Genomic DNA, 22,320 nt, shown 5'->3' on the forward strand with positions numbered 1-22,320 from the left:
ACTGAAATGGACTCGGTTCTGGGACAAGATGAGAAAAGATGAGTAGGACCTGAGCTCACCTCTCTCATGATGTGACTGATAAGGGATTAATCTCCAAAATACACAAACAGCTCACACAGCTCAGTATCAAAAAACAAACCCTAACAAAAAATGGGCAGATGATCTAAACAGATGTTTCTCCAAAGAAGACATACCATCTGACCAAAAAGCACATGAAAAAAAAAAAAGCTCAACATCACTAATTATTAGAGAAATGCAAATCAAAACTATGACGTATCACCTCACAAGGGTCAGAATGACCATCATCAAAAAGTCTAGAAACAAAAAATGCTGGAGAGGGTGTGCAGAAAGGAGACCCTTCCTACACTGCTGGCGGGGATGTAGACTGACAGAGCCACTACAGAGAAGAGTATGGAGGTTCCTTAAAAAAATGGAAAACAGAGCTTCATGTAATTCAGCAATCCCACTCCTGGGCATATATCCAGAGAAAACCGTAATTCTAAAAGACACATGCACCCAGATGTTCTCTGCAGCACTATTTGCAATAGCTAAGACCTTTAGGAAGCAACCTAAATGTCCACTGACAGAGGAATAGACAAGGATGTGGAATATACTTATCAACAGACTGTTGCTTAGCCATAAAAAGGAACGAAATAATTCCATTTGCAACAACACAGAGATTGTTATACTAAGTGAAGTAAGTCAGAGAAAGACAAATATCATTTGATCACTTATATGTGGAATCTAAAAAAATGATACAAATGAACTTACAAAACAAAAACCAGACTCAGAGAACAAGCTTATGGTTGGGGGTGGGGGAAAGACTAACGGAAAGGGACAGATAGGGAGTTTGGGATGGACATAAACACACCGCTATATTCAAAATGGATAACCAACAAGGACCAAGATAGGAGGGGAGCTTGGGGGAGAGTGTGTGTGTGCACGCGCTTAGCTGTGTCTGACTCTTTGTGACCCCATGGACTGTAGCCCACCAGGCTCTTTTGTCCATGGAATTTTCCAAGAAAGAATACTGGAATGGGTTGTCATTTCCTACTCTAGGGGATCCTCCCAACCCAGGAACTGAACCCACATCTCCTGCACAGGCAGGCAGATTCTTTACCACTGTGCCATCCTGGGGAGAAGGGATACATGTATATGTATGGCTGAGTCCCTTCACTGTTCACCTAAAACGATCACAACATTGTTAATCAGCTATACTCCAATACAAACTACAAAATTTAAAAAAAAAAAAAAAAACACAAAAAAACAGACTTATGGTTACGAAAGCAGAAAGGTAGCTGCTGCTGAGTCACTTCAGTCATGTCCGACTCTGTGCGACCCCATAGACGGCAGCCCACCAGGCTCCCCCAACCGTGGGATTCTCCAGGCAAGAACACTGGAGTGGGTTGCCATTTCCTTCTCCAATGCATGAAAGTGAAAAGTGAAAGGGAAGTCGCTCAGTCGTGTCCGACCCTCAGCGATAACACAAGGAACTCTACTCAATATTCTGTAATAATCTATAGGGGAAAAGAATCTGAAAAAAAAAAATACATATATACAGATATGTATAACTAAATCACTTTGCGGTATGCCTGAAACTAACACAACATTGTAAATCAACTATACTTCAGTATTAAAAAGAAAACTCATGCTGATCCCCCCACAAATCAAACTAAAATGGAGATGAAGAATAAAAGACTGACAAGGAAAATGTTTCCAACTTTTGCTGTTTGAGAAACTCTAGATATGCAGTCAGAGGAATCTGGTGAAGGTCAGAGGAATTTTGTTGGCGATGAACTTATTAACATAAAGAAAGTGATCATGATGAAAAGAATGAAGATATCTTAGAGGAAGTGACTCTGGAAAAAAATCATCAATAAAAGATCTCTCAGAGATATTTAGCAACATTAAAAGCAGAAAGGATAAAACACTAAAAGCTGAACCAAACTTAGAAGCAGGACAATTTACAAAGAAAGAGAAAAGATGCTCACTCTGTATCATAAGTTTCACAATGAGAAGAAAGGAAATCACTGTTGATAAGTGCTTAAAGAAGTGAAGTGAAGGTGCTCAGTCGTGTCCGACTCTTTGTAACCCTGTGGACTGTAGCCCACTAGGCTCCCCTGTCCATGGGATTATCCAGGCAAGAACACTGGAGTGGGTTGCCATTTCCTTCTCCAGGGGATCTTCCCAACCCAGGGATCAAACCCAGGTCTCCCGCATTGCAGGCAGATGCTTTAACCCCTGAGCCACCAGGAAAGCCCCTGAGAAGTACTTACAAAGATTTAAAACACTGTAATCCTCAGTATCTCTAATATTTTAAATTACTGAGACAATTCAATAGTGAAGACTAGTTTTCAACAAATGATGCTGGGACAATTGCCTATATAACCACATGAAAAGAATGAAGTTGGGCTCTACCTTATATCATATATAAAAATGACTCAAGATGGATCAAAGACCTGAATGTAAGAAATAAAACCATGAAAATTATAGGAAAAAACCACAGGTGTAAATCTTTATGTCCTTGGATTAGGCAATGGTTTCTTAAGACACCTTAAGCAAAAGCAACCAAAAAAAAAAAAGACTATCAGACTTCATAGAAATTAAAGATTTTTGCCAAAGGACACCATCAAGAAAGTGAAAGACATCCCAGAGAACGGGAGAAAATATTTGCAAATCATATACTTAATATGGGTCCAGTATTCAGAACATAAGAACAACACTTATAACTCAATAAAAGACAACCCCATTAAAAAAAGCAGGCAAAGGATTTGAATAGAAATTACTTTCATAGATATAAAAATAACTAATAAGTTCATGAAAAGATACTCAACATCATTAGCAATCAGTTCCGTTCAGTTACTCAATTGTGTCCAACTCTTTGAGACCCATGAACCCCAGCACACCAGGCCTCCCTGTTCAGCACCAACTCCCAGCGTTTACCCAAACTCATGTCCATTGAGTCCGTGATGCCGTCCAATCATCTCATCCTCTGTCGTCCCCTTCTCCTCCTGCCCTCAATCTTTCCCAGCATCAGGATCTTTTCCAATGAGTCAGTTCTTCGCAGCAGGTGGCCAAAGTATTGGAGTTTCAGCTTCAACATCAGTCCTTCCAATGAACACCCAGGACTGATCTCATTTAGGATGGACTGGTTGGATCTCTTTGCAGTCCAAGGGACTCGCAAGAGTCTTCTCCAACACCACAGTTCAAAAGCATCAATTCTTCGGCGCTCAGCCTTCTTCACAGTCCAACTCTCACATCCATACATGACCACTGGAAAAACCATAGCCTTGACTAGACAGATCTTTTTGGCAAAGTAATGTCTCTGCTTTTTAATATGAGGTCTAGGTTGGTCATGACTTTCCTTCCAAGGAGTAAGCATCTTTTAATTTCATGGCTGCAATCACCATCTGCAGTAATTTTGGAGCCCAAAAAAATAAAGTAAGCCACTGTTTCCTCATCTATTTGCCAAGAAGTGATGGGACCGGATGCCATGATCTTCATTTTCTGAATGTTGAGCTTTAAGCCAACATTTTCACTCTTTAGTTCCTCTTCACTTTCTGCCATAAGGGTGGTGTCATCTGCATATCTGAGGTTACTGATATTTCTCCTGGCAATCTTGATTCCAGCTTGTGATTCTTCCAGCCCAGCATTTCTCATGATGTACTCTGCATATAAGTTAAATAAGCAAGGTGACAATATACAGCATAGACGTACTCCTTTTCCTATTTGGAACCAGTCTGTTGTTTTGTGTCCAGTTCTAACTGTTGCTTCCTGACCTGCATACAGGTTTCTCAAGAGGCAGGTCAAGTTGTCTGGTATTCCCATCTCTTTCAGAATTTTCCACAATTTATTGTGATCCACACAGTCAAAGGCTTTGGCATAGTCAATAAAGCAGAAATAGATGTTTTTCTGGAACTCTCTTGCTTTTTTGATGATCCAGTGGATGTTGGCAATTTTATTTCTGCCTTTTCTAAAACCAGCTTGAACATCTGGAAGTTCATGGTTCACATATTGCTGAAGCCTGGCTTGGAGAATTTTGAGCATTACTTTACTAGCATGTAAGATGAGTGCAATTGTGCGGTAGTTTGAACATTCTTTGGCATTGCCTTTGGGATTGGAATGAAAACTGCCCTTTTCCAGTCCTGTGGCCACTGCTGAGTTTTCCAAATTTGCTAGCATATTGAGGACAGCACTTTTACAGCATCATCTTTTAAGATTTCAAATAGCTCAACTGGAATTCCATCACCTCCAATAGCTTTGTTTGTAGTGATGCTTCCTTGACTTCGCATTCCAGGATGTCTGGCTCTAGGTGAGTGATCACACCATCATGATCATCTGGTTCATGAAGATCTTTTTTGTACAGTTCTTCTGTGTATTCTTGCCACCTCTTCTTAATATCTTCTGCTTCTGTTAGGTCCATACCTTTCCTGTCCTTTATCGAGCCCATCTTTGCATGAAATGTTCCCTTGGTATCTCTAATTTTCTTGAAGTTATCTCTAGTCTTTCCCATTCTATTGTTTTCCTCTATTTCTTTGCATTGATCATTGAGGAAGGCTTTCTTATCTCTCCTTGCTAGTCTTTGGAACTCTGCATTCAGATGCTTATATCTTTCCTTTTCTCCTTTGGTTTTTGCTTCTCTTCTTTTCAGAGCTATTTGTAATGCCTCCTCAGACAGCCATTTTGCTTTTTGCATTTCTTTTTCTTGGGGATGGTCTTGATCCCTGTCTCCTGTACAATGTCACGAACCTCCATCCATAGTTCATCAGGCACTCTATCAGATCTAGTCCCTTAAATCTATTTCTCACTTCCACTGTATAATCATAAGGGATTTGATTTAGGTCATACCTGAATGGTCTAGTGGTTTTCCAGGGAAATGCAAATAAAAACCATAATGAAATAGCATTTCATACATATTAGAATAACCTTAATTTAAAAAAATGGGCAAGAACAGGTGTTGGCAAAGATGAGACAAAAATGGAACCCTGTACATTGCCAGTGGGATCGTAAAATCACTTGGCCATTTGGGAAAACAGTTTGTCAGATCCTTAAATATTAAAGATAACACATGAACCAGCACACTTCCTTTAGTAGATATATACCCAAGAGGAATTTAAATGTTATCTGTTCAAAAATTTGTAGACCAATGTTCATAGCATTAGTCATAATATCCAAAGAGTGGAAACAAATGTTCTTCAACTAATAAATAAAATGTGGTATATCCAATGCTATGCTAAGTCGCCAATAAGAGAGCATTATTCAGACATGAAAAAGCATGAAGTGCTGACTCATGCTACGATACATATACAGCTTAAAAACATTGTTAAGTAAAATAACCCAAATATATCAAGCCACATATTGTATTACTCCATTTATATGAAATATCTAGAATAGGCAAATTCATAGAAAGTAGAGAAGCAGTCGCCAGGGGCACTAGAGCAGGGGAATGGACAGTGATTACTTAAATGGGGTTTCTTTCGGTGTGATGAAAATAGTGGTGATGATGTACAACCATGTGAATACTAAAATCAGGGTAAATTTTATGGTATATGAATTGCAAACAGAAAGAAAAAATTATTTATGAAAAACAGTGTATTAATAAATATTAGTATTACATATTTTTCATTTCCTTAGAAATTTATACTCAACAGTAAGAGTTTTTAATGTTTTGAGAAAAAATTTTAAAGGTCCCAGAACAATCTCAAGTTTTCCCACTGATTATTAAGATCAGTGTACATGGTTTCAGCCTATATATGCACTTTTACAGTCACAAAGTATGCAAATTGAATACTGTCTGTATAGTGACAGAAAAATCTCATCTGAAGCATCTTTTTAAACAAATTTTTTTAACTTTTTATTTTGTATTGGAGTATAGCCAATTAATAGTGTTGTGATAATTTGAGATGGATAGCAAAGGGACTCAGCCATGCATATACATGTATCCATTCTCCCCCAAACTCCCCTCCCATCCAGGCTGCCACATAACATTGAGGAGAGTTCTCTATGTGAAGCATCTTTTGAAGAAGTTTAAGAATAATGTGATTACCTACCTGTAATTCCTCTGCTGTGGAGACATCTAGTCCTGTCAGATCTTGGATTCTCATATTAATTCGTGACACCACAGGGTTTTCATAGCCAGACAGCCAGGCACTAAAAACATGAAGAAAATACTAGTTTTACTGATTAAGTTTCAATACATAAAGGCCATTTTAAAAGCCATAATATACAGCCATAATATTATGGCTTTATCTATAATCATTTAGTTGATTTGCTTCTTTGATACGATTTTTACTGATGTTAAAGGATGTTACATTCAACAGTTCGAGGTTGGAAAGGGAAAAAATTAATATCATTTATTACAGAGTTTTCATGAAAACAGGTGGGTTAATGTAAGAAGGCTATAAAGGGCTATCTACACGGAGAATTTCTTGTTAATTTTGAAAAATATATATATATGAAACAAATATATACATCAAACTAAAAACAACTGTTCCTTCTAGGTAAGGTATAGGAACTGGCCAGGGTGGAGATTAGGGATTTTAGCTTGATTTATATAATGCTAATATTTCATAAGGAAAAGAATTCATGTACTGATTGTATAAATAAAAAAGTTTTTAAAAGATACCCAACACACACAGTAGGATGGCTGTAATCAAAAAGATGGACAATAACAAGTGTTGGTGATGATGTGAAGTCACCAGAAGCCTCATATATTGCTGGTAGGAAGGGAAACTAGTGCAGTCACTCTGGAAAACACTTTGGCAATTCCTCAAATTGTTAAACATAGAGTGACCTAGTAATTCCATGCCTAGGTATGTGTATCCAAGAGAAATTAAAATGTGTGTTCATACCAAAACTTGTGCATAAATGTTCACAGTAGCATTGTTAATAGCCAAAAAGTGGAAATAATCCAAATGTCCATCAACTGATGGACAGATACATAAAATGTGATATATCCATAAGATGGATTATTGTGTCATGAAAAGGAAGTACTGATACATGCCACAACACGGATGAACCTTGAAATCATTATGTTAAAGATAAATCGGATACAAAAGGTCACACATTATGATTCTATTTACATGAAATGTCCAGGTAAATCGATAGACAGTAGATTAGTGGTTGCCATTGAAGGGGGAATTAAGGAACGGTTGCTAATGGATACAGGATTTCCTTTTGGGTGGTGAAAATGTTCTGGAATTAGATAATGGTGATGACTGCACAGCTAAAAAGACTGAAAACCACTGAACTGCATACTTTAAAGGATGAATTTTATGGTATGGAAACTATAGTTCAATAAAATGGTACTGTAAAATTCAACTCTCTCCTTTATGTATGCTTTTTCCCAGTCTAATAGACTTTTTCTTTCTTCACTCCTCTCACCAAGCTACGGTCCATCATTTCTACAGCATCAGCAATTTTTTTTAGTAGTGCCATGGCTGCAAGATCTTAGTTTCCCAAACAGGGATTGAACCCATGCCACCTGCAATGGAAGCGTGGCATCCATTGGACCACCAGGGAAGTCCTTCAACAGCATTCTTGATAAAAGCCTAAATTCAACTCTCTGGCAAAAATTCTGAATGAATTTCTTTTCTCCAAGCTTATACCTGTATTACCAAATTCTACTGGAGAAAATAATGAAATAAGGCAAATAGATTCCACTAAAAATTCATGAACACTAACTCTAAGTGGGCCTTACCCTCTCCTTTATTCTATATGCCAGCCCACCCATGACTCCCCCTTCACACAGTGGACAACATATCTCCTACTTAGAAGACAAAACAGAAACCATTCAATCTATTCCTGATACACAGTTCATTCTAGTTCATTCCAGTTCCAAGAGGAGATTTCTCTCCATTATCTAAGGCCAATCCTCTGCCTTAGATTCTATTATCTCCTGCCATTTCAGGAATCATGAATCATTGATTAGCCCTTCTTTCTCTTACATAATCAACATCCATTCTCAATAATTCCTCCCACAGCTTTTAATAGCACTTAAGACTTTCCCATTAAACAAATAAGCAAAATTTTCAAATTCTTTCCCTCAATTCTTTCTCTCTCCAGCTACCAACTTCTTTCTCCTCCCTCTTCAAGTCAACCTTTTCACAGACTCCTCACTTCTCAATCCATTCCAATCTGGATTTAATCTCTATCACTCCATCGAAACTGCTCTTGCTAACATCACTCATAATCCTGCTGTTATTAAATCAAACAAGATTTTCTGATTTTTCTCACAGTTATTTGCTCTTTTAGTAACATTTCACAATGTTCATCCCTCTTGAAACTCTTCTCCTCACTCAAGCATTCTCCAGGTATTCCTTGCTTACTTAACTCTTTAGCCTGAAGTCTCCTGTTCTCAAGAACACCTTCACTTTTACCATTTTAGCAAATTATCACTTTCACTTTATAGTTTTAAAATTATAAAAGCTTGTTATAGTCAACATTATAATATGCCTGTTTATTTAACAAGACTATAACAAATGCTTGTTATAGTCAACAAATGGTTCTGGGACACAGGATAACCATGTGCAAAAGAAAAGATGAACCCCCTACCTCATTCACATTATAATAAAAAAAAAAACTAACTCAGAAGGGATTAGAGATCTAAATATAAGAGCTAAAACTACAAAGCTTTTTGGAGAAAAACACGATGTATATCTCTGTGACCTTAGATTAGTCATTGTTTTAGCTATGACCTCAAAAGTACAAAGAACAACAACAAACAGGACATCATCAAAATAAGCAGTATTTCAAAAGACATGAACTTCAGAACAGCATTATTCATAATAGCCAAAAAGCAGAAATAACCTAAATATCTATCAAAAGATAGATAAAATGTGGCATATCTATACAAAAGGATATTGCTCAACCATACCCTGAAAACATGCTAAGCAAAAGAGGCCAGACACTAAAAGGTCACGTTTATGATTCCATTTACACAAAACATTCAGGATAGGCAAATCTATTAAAAACAGAGAGTAGATTAGTGGTCGCCAAGGGTTGGACAGGTAGGGGGGTAAGGATTGGATAGTTATGGCTGAGGAGTGTAAACCTTCCCTTTGGGGTAATGAAAATGTTCTAAAATTAATTGCGGTGATGGAGGCACAATTCTCTAACTATACTAAAAACCACTGACTTATACCCTTCAAATGGGTGAACTGTATGGTTTATAGTTCAATAAAGCTGTTTTGGGGGCACACCAAGCAGCTTGCAGGATCTTAGTTCTCCAACCAAGGGCTGAACCCATGCCTCCTGCATTGGAAGCTAGAAGTCTTAACCACTGGACTGCAAGGCAAGTCCCTCAATAAAGGTATTTTTAAAAGAAATACTTATTATAAAAATTTCAAAGAGTATAAAAGTACATCCCTTTCCTAGTCTCAAAACACTATTAACCAATAGATATATATCCTCTCAATAGCTTTTCCCTGTGTGTAAACAAACTTACTGAGAGAATTAAAAAAAAAAAAAAGAATCCACCCTTCAACCTTACACCTTAATACACACATATACTTTTTTCTCCCTAAAAATACTTCTGACATATTTCCTAGTTAATACACATAATGCTACCTCATTTTTTAAAAAAATTATTGTGGTAAAAAATATACAACATAAAATTAACCATTTTAATCACTTTTAAGAGTGCAATTCAGGGGTGTTAAATACATTCACAAAGTTGCACAAGCATCACCACTCTCTATTTCCAAACCTTTTTCTCCATCCCACACTGAAATTCTGTATACTCTGAAACAACAATTTGCCATTTCCTTCTCCTCCCAGGCCTGGGTAACCTCTAGTCCACTTTTTCTCTGTATGAATTTGCCTATTCTAGATACCTTCTGTAAGTGGAATCATATCATATTTGTCCTTTTATGCCTGGCTTATTTCACTTAGTATAATATCCTCAAAGTTCATCCATGTTATAGCATGTATCAGAATTTCAATCCTTCTAAAGGTTGAATACAGTCCATAATTTGTTTATACCACATTTTATTTATCCATTCATCCACAAATGGATGCTTGGATTGCCTCTACCTGTTGACTATCATGAATAAGGCTGTTATGAACATGGATGTACAAGTAATCGGTTTGAGACCTCTTTTCAATTTGGGGGGATATATACCTAGAAGTGGAATTTCTAGATCATATCATAATCCCATGTTCGACTTTGTGAGGAACTGCCAGCCTGTTTTCCACAGCAACTATACCACTTTACATTTCAATTTGTTACCTTTTTTAAATTACTGCTTTTTATTTTTAATATTAAAATATCTTTAATTTCAAGATGACCACAAAGGTCTATCAATAAAGCACTGGTTAAAAAAGGTTATTTCTAATTTTTCTCTGTTACAAACAATATTGTAACAAACTTATGCATACCTTTTGCATACTTCTGCAAATATCTCTGTAGGATAATTTCCTAGATGTGGAAATACTACATGAGTTTTACATTTTGATAAATGATATCAAATTGCCCTCCAAAAATATTTGTGACTTATACTTCTATCAACTGTTTATGAGTACCCATTTCATAAAATCCTTGACAGTATAAATCTTTTTAATCTTTGCCAATCTTAGAGGCAAAAATATTTTAATTGTTTAAATTTTTTAAAAGTTTTAATTTGTACTTCTTGCTATATCATAAACTATCTTAATAGAAGGCTTAGAAATTAAGCCTTAGATGAGACACAGTCACTGATAACCACAGCTTTAAAAGAAACTGCTATAGTCACTGGAGAGGAAAATGAGTTCTACATAGGAGGTTATTTCACTTAATATGACTTTTATATGAAACCTCTCTAAAATATAGTAAGATTCTCCAAAATACAGTAAGATTCTCCAAAGCTGGAGAACACATTTAAAACATTTTACTCATCCCATCCTTAAAAGCATTACTGCTAATCTGTCTTCAGGAACATTATTGTAGACTTATTGGATAGTTGAAATTAGCTGAGTTGTTTTAACACTACTAAAAATGACAAGACAATGATACTGTAATATGTTAACTGTCTGTTCTTTAGGATCTAGAAGTCTTATTCCTACATTAAATTAAATAATCAGATATCAATATTCTTCTAGTACTCAGTGCTTTAACTGAGTTAGAATGTAAAATTATAGCATTTACTGTAACCTGGAAAAAAAATCATTTGAAGAACATTCTCTATCTTTTGTACAATTATAATAGAAAACGTCAACTAAGTTATACAGTGTTTTTTCCACAAAACATAGTTTAGCGCTAGGAGAAAAACAGAAGTCTTTTTATGTGTCCTCTTTTTCCATTAGATAACCCAAAATATATTTCTTTTGGTCTTAATGACAGGAACCTGAGAGTTAAGTTGTACATGCAGAGTAACATTAACATTTTTTTCATTTCTAATGAGTTTCTGCTATAAAAAAAAGTTCATTATCCTTTTACTATATACTTTAAAAAATATCACTGGAATGCTTTATTTAAGTAAGAAGAAACAGTCTCACGTTGCATGACTATATTTCTAATACTAAGGAATGCATGCTCAAGTAAACAAACACCATCACTTTGGAGGTTTTTAAGTGAAAGTGCTCAGTCATGTCCAACTCTTTGAAACCCCAAGGACCGTACAGTTCGTGGAATTCTCCAGTCCACAATACTGGGGTGGGTAGCCTTTCCCTTCTCCAGGGGATCTTCCCAACCCAGGGATCAAACCCAGGTGTCCTGCATTGTAGGCAGATTCTTTACCCGCTGAACCACAAGGGAAGGTTAAGATTGTTACAAAACTGCCAAAAGAAAACATGATTAATGTAATCTGCATACCACTACGTGATTTTTTTGCAAAGGCAAAATATAATTCAGGGCCCAAAGTGCCACTTACAGAGGGCAAAACTTTCAATAACTCTTCCATAAGTGCTTCACAATTAACAAAGAAAGACTAATCATCTAGAGGTGGAATTTATCCAGTCCCTTTGGTTCTCAGTGGGACAATTATACAATAACACTATAGATCCATCTGGATCTATCCATTTATCTCAATCTGAGAAGGACTGTTCTAGCCAAAGAAGGGGATGTTGTTGTTACAAGCTATGCAAATTAAAAAAAATTTTGGTATCACTCAAAGCTATTTACATTGGCCTCTAAACTAAAAATATTAATACATTTTTACACTCCATTTGCTCCTTTTTAACATGGGGTAAATTAAATCTTAAGCATAATAAAATATCATATTATAGGATATCTGTACTTCAAAGTAAAAAATGAGATCACTTCCAAGAAGTGATATTGATTCTACCAGAATTAAAGAAGCTTTCTCTACCACACTCAATAAACTGTTTATTTGCATGTATTACTTTAACTGGACTTACGAACTCACATAACTGTCTTCTCAGAGTATACGTCTGAATGTGTGTGTGCGTGTGTGTGCTCAGTCACTCAATTGTATCCAACTCTTGGTGACCCCACAGACTGTAGCTCGCCAGGCTCCTCTGTGCATGAAATTTTCTAGGCGAGAATACTGGAGCAGGTTGCCATTTCCTTCTCCAGGGGATCTTCCCGACCCAGGGATCAAACCTGTGTCTCTTGTATCTCCTGCATTGACAAATGGATTCTTTTATCACTGCACCACCTATAACTGAATGATTACTTCTCAAAAACTAAAATTCCATTACTTTGATTTAGCCAAACTATTAGCTTCTCCAGTAACAAGCTGAGGTGGAGTGGTGGTAAAGAATCTGCCTGCCAATGCAGGAGACACAGGTTCAATCCCTGAGTTGGGAAGATCCCCTGGAGAAGGAAATGGCAACCCATTCAGTATTCTTGCCTGGAAAATTTCATGGAGAGGAGCCTGGCGGCTACAGTCCACGAGGTTGCAAAGAGTCAGACACAGCTGAGCACGCGCACACATACACACAGTAAAATTTTAGTTTTGTTTTTTTTTTTTAATACTGGAAAGACAAAAAATGATTTGCCAAAAGTTCACAGGTAGTCAATAGAGTAAACATTTTGTTTTTTAAACAGTAATGGATTTCTACACATACTCTGCCCAAAGAAAATTCTATTTGCTAGAAGATGAACATATTTTTACTTCCACAGATGATGATGCAACCACTTAGAAATGTCTCAGAATACAGATATTTGAAATTCCCTTCTGACTCTTTCAAAATACAGATGTTCCCAGAGAAAAGGGGACCTCTTTAACTGACATCAGTACAAACAAACTTTTTCTGCTATTTTTGCATTGGAGATGCCTTCTTCAGAGGTATAAAATATGAAAGTGAAGTAACTCAGTCGTGTCCGACTCTTTGCGACCCCATGGACTGTAGCCTACCAGGCTCCTCGGTCCATGGGATTTTCCAGACATGAATATCGGAGTGGGTTGCCATTTCCTTCTCCAGCAATAAAATATGAAGGAAACATAAAACACTCATTTATTTCACTTGTGAAATCTCCAAATTTCAGATTCACAGTGATGGGTAGAAAATGTCTCAATAGATATTAAATTTTCAAAATAGCAAAAACTTTTTATTTGTTAAAATATGAAATGTATTGGACATTTCAAGGAGCAAATTCCTTCCTTAACTGTTTAGACCTCTCACATAAAGATTTTATTTTTTAAAGGACTGATGAAAATTTTTCCTTTAGAGTAAAAATGAAAACCACTGTGCTATGGAATTCTGTTTTTACTAGGTTGTTTTGAACACAAACACACACTCACACTGCATTCTTTGCCAAGTCTGCATGAATTTACTGTGGTGTTATTCAGTCTTTCAATGTGTCTAATGTTACTGGCTAAGTATCTTCTACTGTTAAATATAATATAAAGTATGGCTGTGCCTTTCTCAAAAATCCAGAGCTATGAAATTATAGTATTTTCAAAAATAAGCTCAAAATGTTTAGAAATATTTAGCTCCAAAGAGGGGAAAATAAGGTTTGGATCACCTTTCCAAAAGTAATTTGACTTTTCTAAGAGTCCAGTGGCTCTGTGGGCTGAATATTTTGTCCAAAAGTCCACTGTATATATAGAAAATTTCCAAAAATGACTTCAAAAACACTAAGTTCATAAAATTTTGTTTTAAATGCTTCCTAAAAACATCAAAATCTGGAGAATTTAGATACTTACTAGTTTTATGACAGTTAAAAAAAAAGCCTAAAACCATGTAATAATCTCTGATAAAATATATAATGGATTTAGTTATTTTTTTAAAAAAGATGAGTTCATTTTTTAGACATGAAAAGGTTCTATAAATGAAAATTTAGCTTACTTAACTGCAAATCAGGGTTAATTATTATACAATGCACAGAAGCATTACAATCATGGTTTAACATGTCTATCCAAATTATTTACTGCAAATCCTTACCTTGTATTAGTGTTAACAAACATCAAAATCACACTGCAGGAATGTGATTAGGGGTAAGGGGATAGCTAGCGGTATAGGACAGACAGTTAGTATACCAGAATACGTGTGTGGGGATGCTGAAGGCTAATACATAAAGAACACAAAGCTTTGCCTTAAAAAAGTAATTAAGAAAACAAATCAATACATTCTGTATAGTCTTTATAGTACTTCTGCTATGACTTACAGAGAAATGCTATTTTTTGTTTGACTGCCTCCTAAATTAGTTGTTAAAAATCTATGTACTCCTTTGCACAATTTTTAGCTGACAAATGAAAATTTTCATCCCAAGAGTTTCAAAAAATTTAATTCTGTCATACTGAAAACAGTGGTAATTTCTGAAAAATGATTATTTTTTAATTTATCCAGTGGACTCTAAATACCATGATGATTTTATGCCCATCATCATCCACTTAAGAAAATACATGAATGAAGCATTTTTTAAATGCTTGAAAATTTTACATCAGTCTTCCCTTTTTTTCCTTGAACATGCATTTTCATTCCATTCCTACCTTAAAACAGTGGTTCTTAACAGGGGTAGAGAGGTAGAATTCCCAGGGATGGTGGTGGAAATTTTGCCTACCAGGGGACATGTGACAATGTCTGAAGATATTTTTTATTGTCACAACTGGTGACAGAAGGGTGCTGGCATTCAGTGGGCACTACAGATGCTACTAAATATCCTACAAGCCTCAGGTCAGTCAACAAACAACAATCATCTGATCCAAAATGTCAATAGTGCTGAGCCTGAGAAGCCCTCTCCAAGAGGGATATATTTTTATGATTTAAAGTCTTTTATTCATCACATTATACTTCGCCACAACAAAATATTTACGTAAACTGATAAAAATATACATTTCTTATAACATAAAGGCCTAACTGTTCAAAAAAAAAAAAATGTCTCCTAGAATGGGTTATTACAATGCTTTCGAATTGTGGTCCTGGAGAAGATTCTTGAGAGTCCCTTGGACAGCAAGGAAGTCAAATCAGTCAATCCTAAAGGAAATCAACCCTGAACATTCATTGGAAGCTGAAGCTCCAACACTCTGGCCACCTAATGTGAACAGACAACTCACTGGAAAAGACCCTGATGCTGGGAAAGATTTGAGGCCAAGAAGAAAAGGGGGCGGCAGAGGATGAGACGGTGAGATAGCATCACTGACTCAATGGATATGAATTCGAGCAAACTCTGGGAGATTGTGAAGAACAGGGAAGCCTGACATGCTGCAGTCCATGGGGTTCCAGAGAGTTGGACATGACTTAGCAACTAAACAATAGCAATCTAAAGAACATAATTAAACAATCATCAAATATAAAAAATGAAAATATATTAAAATATTCCTAAGGAGACGAAGCTTGTTTATTTTCAATTAAGTATTATATGTGAATAAATATTACTTGTTGCTACAATGAGACAGAATTCAGCTCAATGACACTTCTATTTTCATGAGAGCTGAGAAACTTTATTTATACAAATAAGTAAATGGATAGAGTTCTGTTGAAATAACGTCATTTATTTTGTGAGCTTCTATTAAGTTATATATACTTACAAGTTACATAGTGACCTTTTATTAAAAATTATTTCAGTGACCTATCAGCCAATAACTTAGGAGATTCTCTTAAATATTGTTAAAAACAAAGAATTTGAAACCAACTGACTTACAGAGGACTTTTTAGGTAATCTTTCAAGGTGTCATTCTCACTACCTATAGCTACTGAGTCACCCTGAGATTTTTAAGCCCCTGCTTTACTACAAATTAAAATAGGCCTTGTTCTATGAAGAGTCTTTGGGAACTTCTGTTACTTTAAACATGAGAACACAACTTCACTTACCAGGTAGGGTGTGGGCTATCTCAGCAGGCATTTTAAAACCTAGCAAGTCACTTTGAAAAACCTCTATCAACTTCCCCATAACCATGTCCATCATGAAAAGTCATGCACTGTTATCAAATACCTATGCCTAATAGCCGAGGTCTTAGAAACCATAAGATGGGTTTTATGAAAACTAGACTCACAAGAAAGAAAATAGTCCAAATATGACTAAAATTCTTCCCATCACTCCCTTACCTCTTAGATACTCTGTACTGGGCTGTGGTCAATTTTCCAGTCTCAGGGTCATGTACTGTAGCTCGGCTCAGCTACAAAAAAAGAGAAAGGACAAGGGCTTACTCACGTAGCAGGCAATTTGGGGCTTTTGTTTTGTTTTGCCAAGCCACAGGTGATTGGAAGGGTTCAGATTGGTCTGGATGGTAGGCAATGGTTTCAAATCAGCAGAAACATTTAGAAAAGTGGCGATAAGAAAAGCCACTTCCAAATCAAGAAAAAAATGGGTTGACGGATTTTTGTTGCAGATTGTCCTTTCACTTTTTTTTTTTTAAATCATTTGAAGCTGTATGTAAATGATTTATAGCACTGGGTTTCACAGGTTCTTTCTCGGATCTAGAAGTTTGATGTTCTTCAAATTATTTGACAAAAGAGTAATTAGTAGTCTCTTTAAATTCATTTTTTTAACACTCTCACCAAGCTATAACTGTTGTTAAATCTCTCTGGTGAAGTAAAAGGCAACTAAACTTGTAAGTAATAGCATTTGGAAGACAGAGATCTCAAGCATAACTCTGTTCTTTCCATTGCCAACGTTTAAGTCAGCAAGTTTTTTAAAATAAAAACTCCAATAGGAGAAATACAGATGACTCCATAATGACAATGTTATTTTATAAGATGCATGAACAAATGCCAACACAATCATCATGAAGAATGATGTGAATTCACTGCAGCATATTTACGAATATGAGAGAACGACATAAACAAAGACTACTCCCAGATTAATCCAGGCTGCTGCCTTTTTTTTTTTTTTTTTTTCCCTGTCTTTGGCAAGAAAAAAGAAAAAGGAATAAGAAAACAAGTATTAAGCCAGTTCCTGGACTGGCCTAACCTGATTTGATTCCTAACCTGAAGAGAGATGGAAAAGCATATTAACTCCCTAAAAATAATAGACCAATTACATACTAAAAACAGAACTTCTAGTTAAAGAGAAAGACCTGTGAAACACAAAGCAGTTTTTCCATGCTTAAAAATAGGCGGTGACTTGACTGGAGACTGAAAATGACCTACTTCCCTTAAATGAATAATTCCTGTAGGATGTACAAAACACTCATTAGAGAGCAAAATATGCAGCATACACATCTCTTACCTTTTGCTAATTCTGTAATGTACCGTCTCCAAGTCTCCTGTTATTGGGTTTGAAATGGTGGCTCGCCTCAGCTGTGAAGCCAACCATCAAAATAGTTGCATTACAAAACAAAAAAAAAATGAATCACATTTATCCAATCAGTCAGAAATCTGGGATTTTTACAAAGGAAGCTAAAAAGAGAAAATAACTCCATAGACTTCCAGTCACCTGTGTTGAACCTTGAAAGCCAGTTGACTTTTAAATTTTTTATATTTGTAAAAAAAATTTTTTTCCATGAATGGAGTGTACACAAAACAGACTGGAAATTAAATTTCTTTGAAAGGTTACAGGATGTGAAATAAGGAAAAGAAATTTCTAAAATTTGAAGTTAATTTATAGTTACAAGAATGGCAATATGCATTTGATAACTCATTACAAACTTTTTGTTTTAATTTTTTTCAGTGATGGAAATGCTTGCAAAGCAAATGTTCAAAATCAGTTTGAAGACAGGACCGCGGAGTAGATGGGCGGGGAGTACATCTCTCTCCATGGATCAATCAGGAATACACCTTCAGACACAGAAGTGCACGCAGAACACGAGCTGAGGGCGGACAGGAGAACCTGACTAGATGAAAAGAATATACAGAACCACACAAAGCTCAAGAGCAAGCCCTGAGCCTATGGAGTGGGAACATTGACTCCAAGACCCTAGGCTACCAAAGAACTCATCCTAGAGAGTATCAAATAGTGAGAACTCACACAGTGGAAACCACTTGAATACAAGACCTGGCATCACCCAACCACCAGGAGCGCCCTGTGCAGGACGCCTCATCTAAACAACAAATAAAACAAAAATACAAACCCAATCAGCAGCAGACAGGATTACCACCTCACTCAGCCTTGCCCATCATAGGAAAAACAAATAAACAAACAAAAACTCAGCATAAATCTCATCCTATATGAAGCTTACACAAACCACTGGACCAACCGTAGGAGGGCAGAAACCAAAAGGAAGAAAGAATTCAACCCTGAAGTTGGGAAAAGGAGACCTCAAACACAATGTTTAAAAAAAAAAAGGCAGAGAAATACTACACAAATGAAGGAATAAATTAGAAACACAGAAGTCCAAATAAATGAAGAGGAAACAGGCAAACTCCCTGAAAATTCAGAAGAATGATAGTAAAGATGATCAAAAACCTTGAAAACAAAATGGAGAAACTGCAAGAATCAATTAACAGAGACCTAGAAGAATTAAAGAATAAACATTCAGAGACAAACAACACAATTACTGAAATTAAAAATACTCTAGAAGGAATCAATAGCAGAATATCTGAAGCAGAAGAATGAATCAGTGAGCTGGAAGATAAAATGGTGGAAATAACTTCTGAAGAGCAGAATAAAGTAAGAAGAACAAAAAGAACTGAGGATAGTCTCAGAGACCTTTGGGACAACATCAAAAGCACCAACATTTGAATTAAAGGGGTCCCAGAAGAGAAGAGAAAATGAAAGTGTATGAGAAAATTTTTGAAGAGATTATAGTTGAAAATTTCCCCAACATGGAAAAGGAAATAGTCGATCAAGTCCAAGATGCTCAAAGAGTCCCATACAGGATAAACCCAAGGAGAAACATGCCAAGACACATACTAATCAAGCTAACAAAGACTAAACACAAAAAAAGAACATTAAAAGCAGCAAGGAATAAGCAACAAGTATCATATAAAGGAAACCCCATATGCTTAACAGCTGATCTTTCAGCAGGAACTCTGCAGGCCAGAAGGGAATGGCAGGATATATATTAAGTACTGAAAGGGAAAAACCTACAACCAAGATTACTGTACCCAGCAAGGATCTCATTCAAAACTGATGGAGAAATAAAAAGATTTCCAGACAAGCAAAAGTTAAGAGAATTCAGTACCACCAAACTAGCTCCACAACAAATGTTAAAACAGACTTAATAGTCAAAAAAACAAGAGAAGGAAAAAGATCTACAAAATCAACTCCAAACAATTAAGAAAATGGCAATAGGAACATATATATCAATAATTACTTTAAATGTAAATGGATTAAATGCTCCAACCAAAAGACAAAGACTAGCTGAATGGATACAAAAGCAAGACCCATATATATGCTGTCTACAAGAAACCCACTTCAGAGCTAAAGACACATATATACTGAAAGTGAGAGGATGAGAAAATATATTCCATGCAAATAGGAAGCAAAAGGAAGCTGAAGTAGCAATCCTCATATCTGAAAAAATAGACCTTAAAGAATATTACAAGAGATAAGGAAGGACACTACATAATGATCAAGGGATCAATCAAGAGGAAGACAACAATTGTAAATACCTACGAACCCAACATAGGAGCACCTCAATACATAAGACAAATAATAACAGACACAAAAGGAGAGACCTACAGTAACACAATAACAGCAGGAGACTTTAACACCCCACTCACACCAATGAACAGGTCATCAAAACAGAAAATTAATACGGAAAGTCAAGTCTTAAATGATATATTAGATGAGATGAATCTCATCGATACTTTTGGGACATTCCATCCAAATGCAGAAGAATACACCTTCTTCTCAAGTGCACATGGAATATTCTCCAGGACAGACCACATCGTCGGTCACAAATCAAACCTCAGTAAATTTAAGAAAACTGAAATAGTATCAAGCATCTTCTCCGACCACAATGCTATGAGACGAGGTATCAATTACAAGAAAAAGAAACTGTAAGAAACACAAACACATGGAGATTAAACAACATGCTTCTAAATAACCAACAGGTTACTGAAGAAATCTAAAGGGAAATCAAAAAATTTCTAGAAACAAATGACAATGAAAACATGACAACTCAAAACCTATGAGATGCAGCAAAAGTAGTTCTAAGAGGGAAGTTTATAGCAATACAATCCTACCTCAAGAAACAAGAAAAACATCGAATACACAACCTAACTTTACACCTAAAACGGCTGGAAAAAGAACCAAAAAACCCCAAAATTAGTAGAAGGAAAGAAATCGTAAAGATTGGAGCAGAAATATATGAAAAAGAAATGAAAGAAATAATAGTAAAGATTAATAAAACCAAAAGCTGGTTCTTTGAGAAGATAAATAAAATTGACAAAACTTTCGCCAGACTCATCAAGAAAAAGAGAAGAATCAAATCAACAAAATTAGAAATGAAAAAGGAGAGGTTACAACAGACAATATATAAATACAAAGGATTATAAGAGACCATTATGAACAACTATATAGCAATAAAATGGATAACCTGGAAGAAATGGACGGATTCTTAGAAAAGTTCAATCTTCCAAGACTGAACCAAGAAGAAATAGAAATTATCAACAATCCAATTACAAGCACTGAAATTGAAGCTGTGATCAAAAATCTCCCCCCAAAAAAAGCCCAGGATCAGAAGGCTTCACAGGAGAATTCTATCACACATTTAGAGAAGAGCTAATGCCTATCCTTCTAAAACTTTCAAAAAATTGCAGAGGAAGGAACACCTCCAGACTCATTCTACTAGGCCACCATCACTCTGACACCAAAACCAGACAAGGACAACACGCAAAAAAGAAAACCACAGGCCAATATCACATAGATGAACATAGATGCAAAAATCCTCAACAAAATTTTAGCAAACAGAATTCAGCAATACATCCAAAAGTTCATACACCATGATCAAGTTGGGTTTATTTCAGTAATGCAAGGATTCTTCAATATATGCAAATCAAACAATGTGATACACCATATTAACAAATTGAAAGATAAAAACCGTATGATAATCTCAATAGATGCAGAAAAAGCCTTTGACAAAATTCAGCACCCATTTATGATTAAAACCCTTCAAATAAAGGGCACAGAAGGAACCCATCTCAACAAAGTAAAGGCCATATATGATGTCTATAGCAAACACTATTCTCAGTGGTGAAAAACTGAAATCACTTCCCCTAAGATAAGGAACAAGACAAGGGTGTCCACTTTCACCACTATTATTCAACATAGTTCTGGAAGTCCTAGCTACAGCAATCAGAGAAGAAAAAGAAATAAAAGGTATCCAGATCAATGTTTACAGATGACATGATACTGTACATAGAAAACACTAAAGATAGTATCAGAAAATTACTAGACCTAATCAGTGAATTTAGCAAAGTTGCAGGGCACAAAATCAATACACAGAAATCACTTGCATTTATATATCCTAATAATGAAAAATTAGAAAGAGAAATAAAGGAATCAATCCCATTCACCATTGCAACAAAAAGAATTAAATATCTAGGAATAGTGAATTTAACTCATGACCATTATATCTACTACTGCAGGCAGGAATCCCTTAGAAGAAATGGAGTTGCCATCATGGTGAACAAAAGAGTCCAAAATGCAGTACTTGGATGCAATCTCAAGAACGACAGAATGATCTCTGTTCGTTTCCAAGGTAAACCATTCAATATCACAGTAATCCAAGTCTATGCCCCAACCAATAACACTGAAGAAGCTGAACGGTTCTATGAAGACCTACAAGACCTTTTAGAACTAACACCCAAAAAAGATGTCCTTTTCATTATAGGGGACTGGAATGCAAAAGTAGGAAGTCAAGGAACACCTGGAGTAACAGGCAAATTTGGCCTTGGAATATGGAATGAAGCAGGGCAAAGACTAATAGAGTTTTGCTAAGAAAATGCACTGGTCATAGCAAACACCCTCTTCCAACAACACAAGAGAAGACTCTACACATGGACATCACCAGATGGTCAACACCGAAATCAGACTGATTATATTCTTTGCAG

General features: G+C 36.0%; 1 protein-coding gene across 4 annotated transcripts in view; it reads right to left on the reverse strand.

Moving 5' to 3' along the window:
• P4HA1 (prolyl 4-hydroxylase, alpha polypeptide I) overlaps window positions 1-22,320 on the reverse strand; it is an 82,598-nt gene that overhangs the window by 10,723 nt on the left and 49,555 nt on the right. For 3 of the 4 annotated variants that reach the window (XM_010852269.1, XM_010852268.1, XM_010852270.1), the window contains exons 9-10: window positions 16,429-16,499; window positions 6,051-6,150 (exon numbers count right to left, since the gene is read on the reverse strand). In XM_010852269.1, coding sequence (XP_010850571.1) covers window positions 6,051-6,150; window positions 16,429-16,499 — 171 coding nt within the window. Of the gene's footprint in view, window positions 1-6,050; window positions 6,151-16,428; window positions 16,500-17,551; window positions 17,623-22,320 lie in introns of all 4 variants that reach the window. The other variant, XM_010852271.1, reaches the window with a different exon arrangement.

Source organism: Bison bison, unplaced genomic scaffold (assembly GCF_000754665.1).
Source record: "Bison bison bison isolate TAMUID 2011002044 unplaced genomic scaffold, Bison_UMD1.0 scf7180017864309, whole genome shotgun sequence".
Lineage (NCBI taxonomy): Eukaryota > Metazoa > Chordata > Mammalia > Artiodactyla > Bovidae > Bison > Bison bison.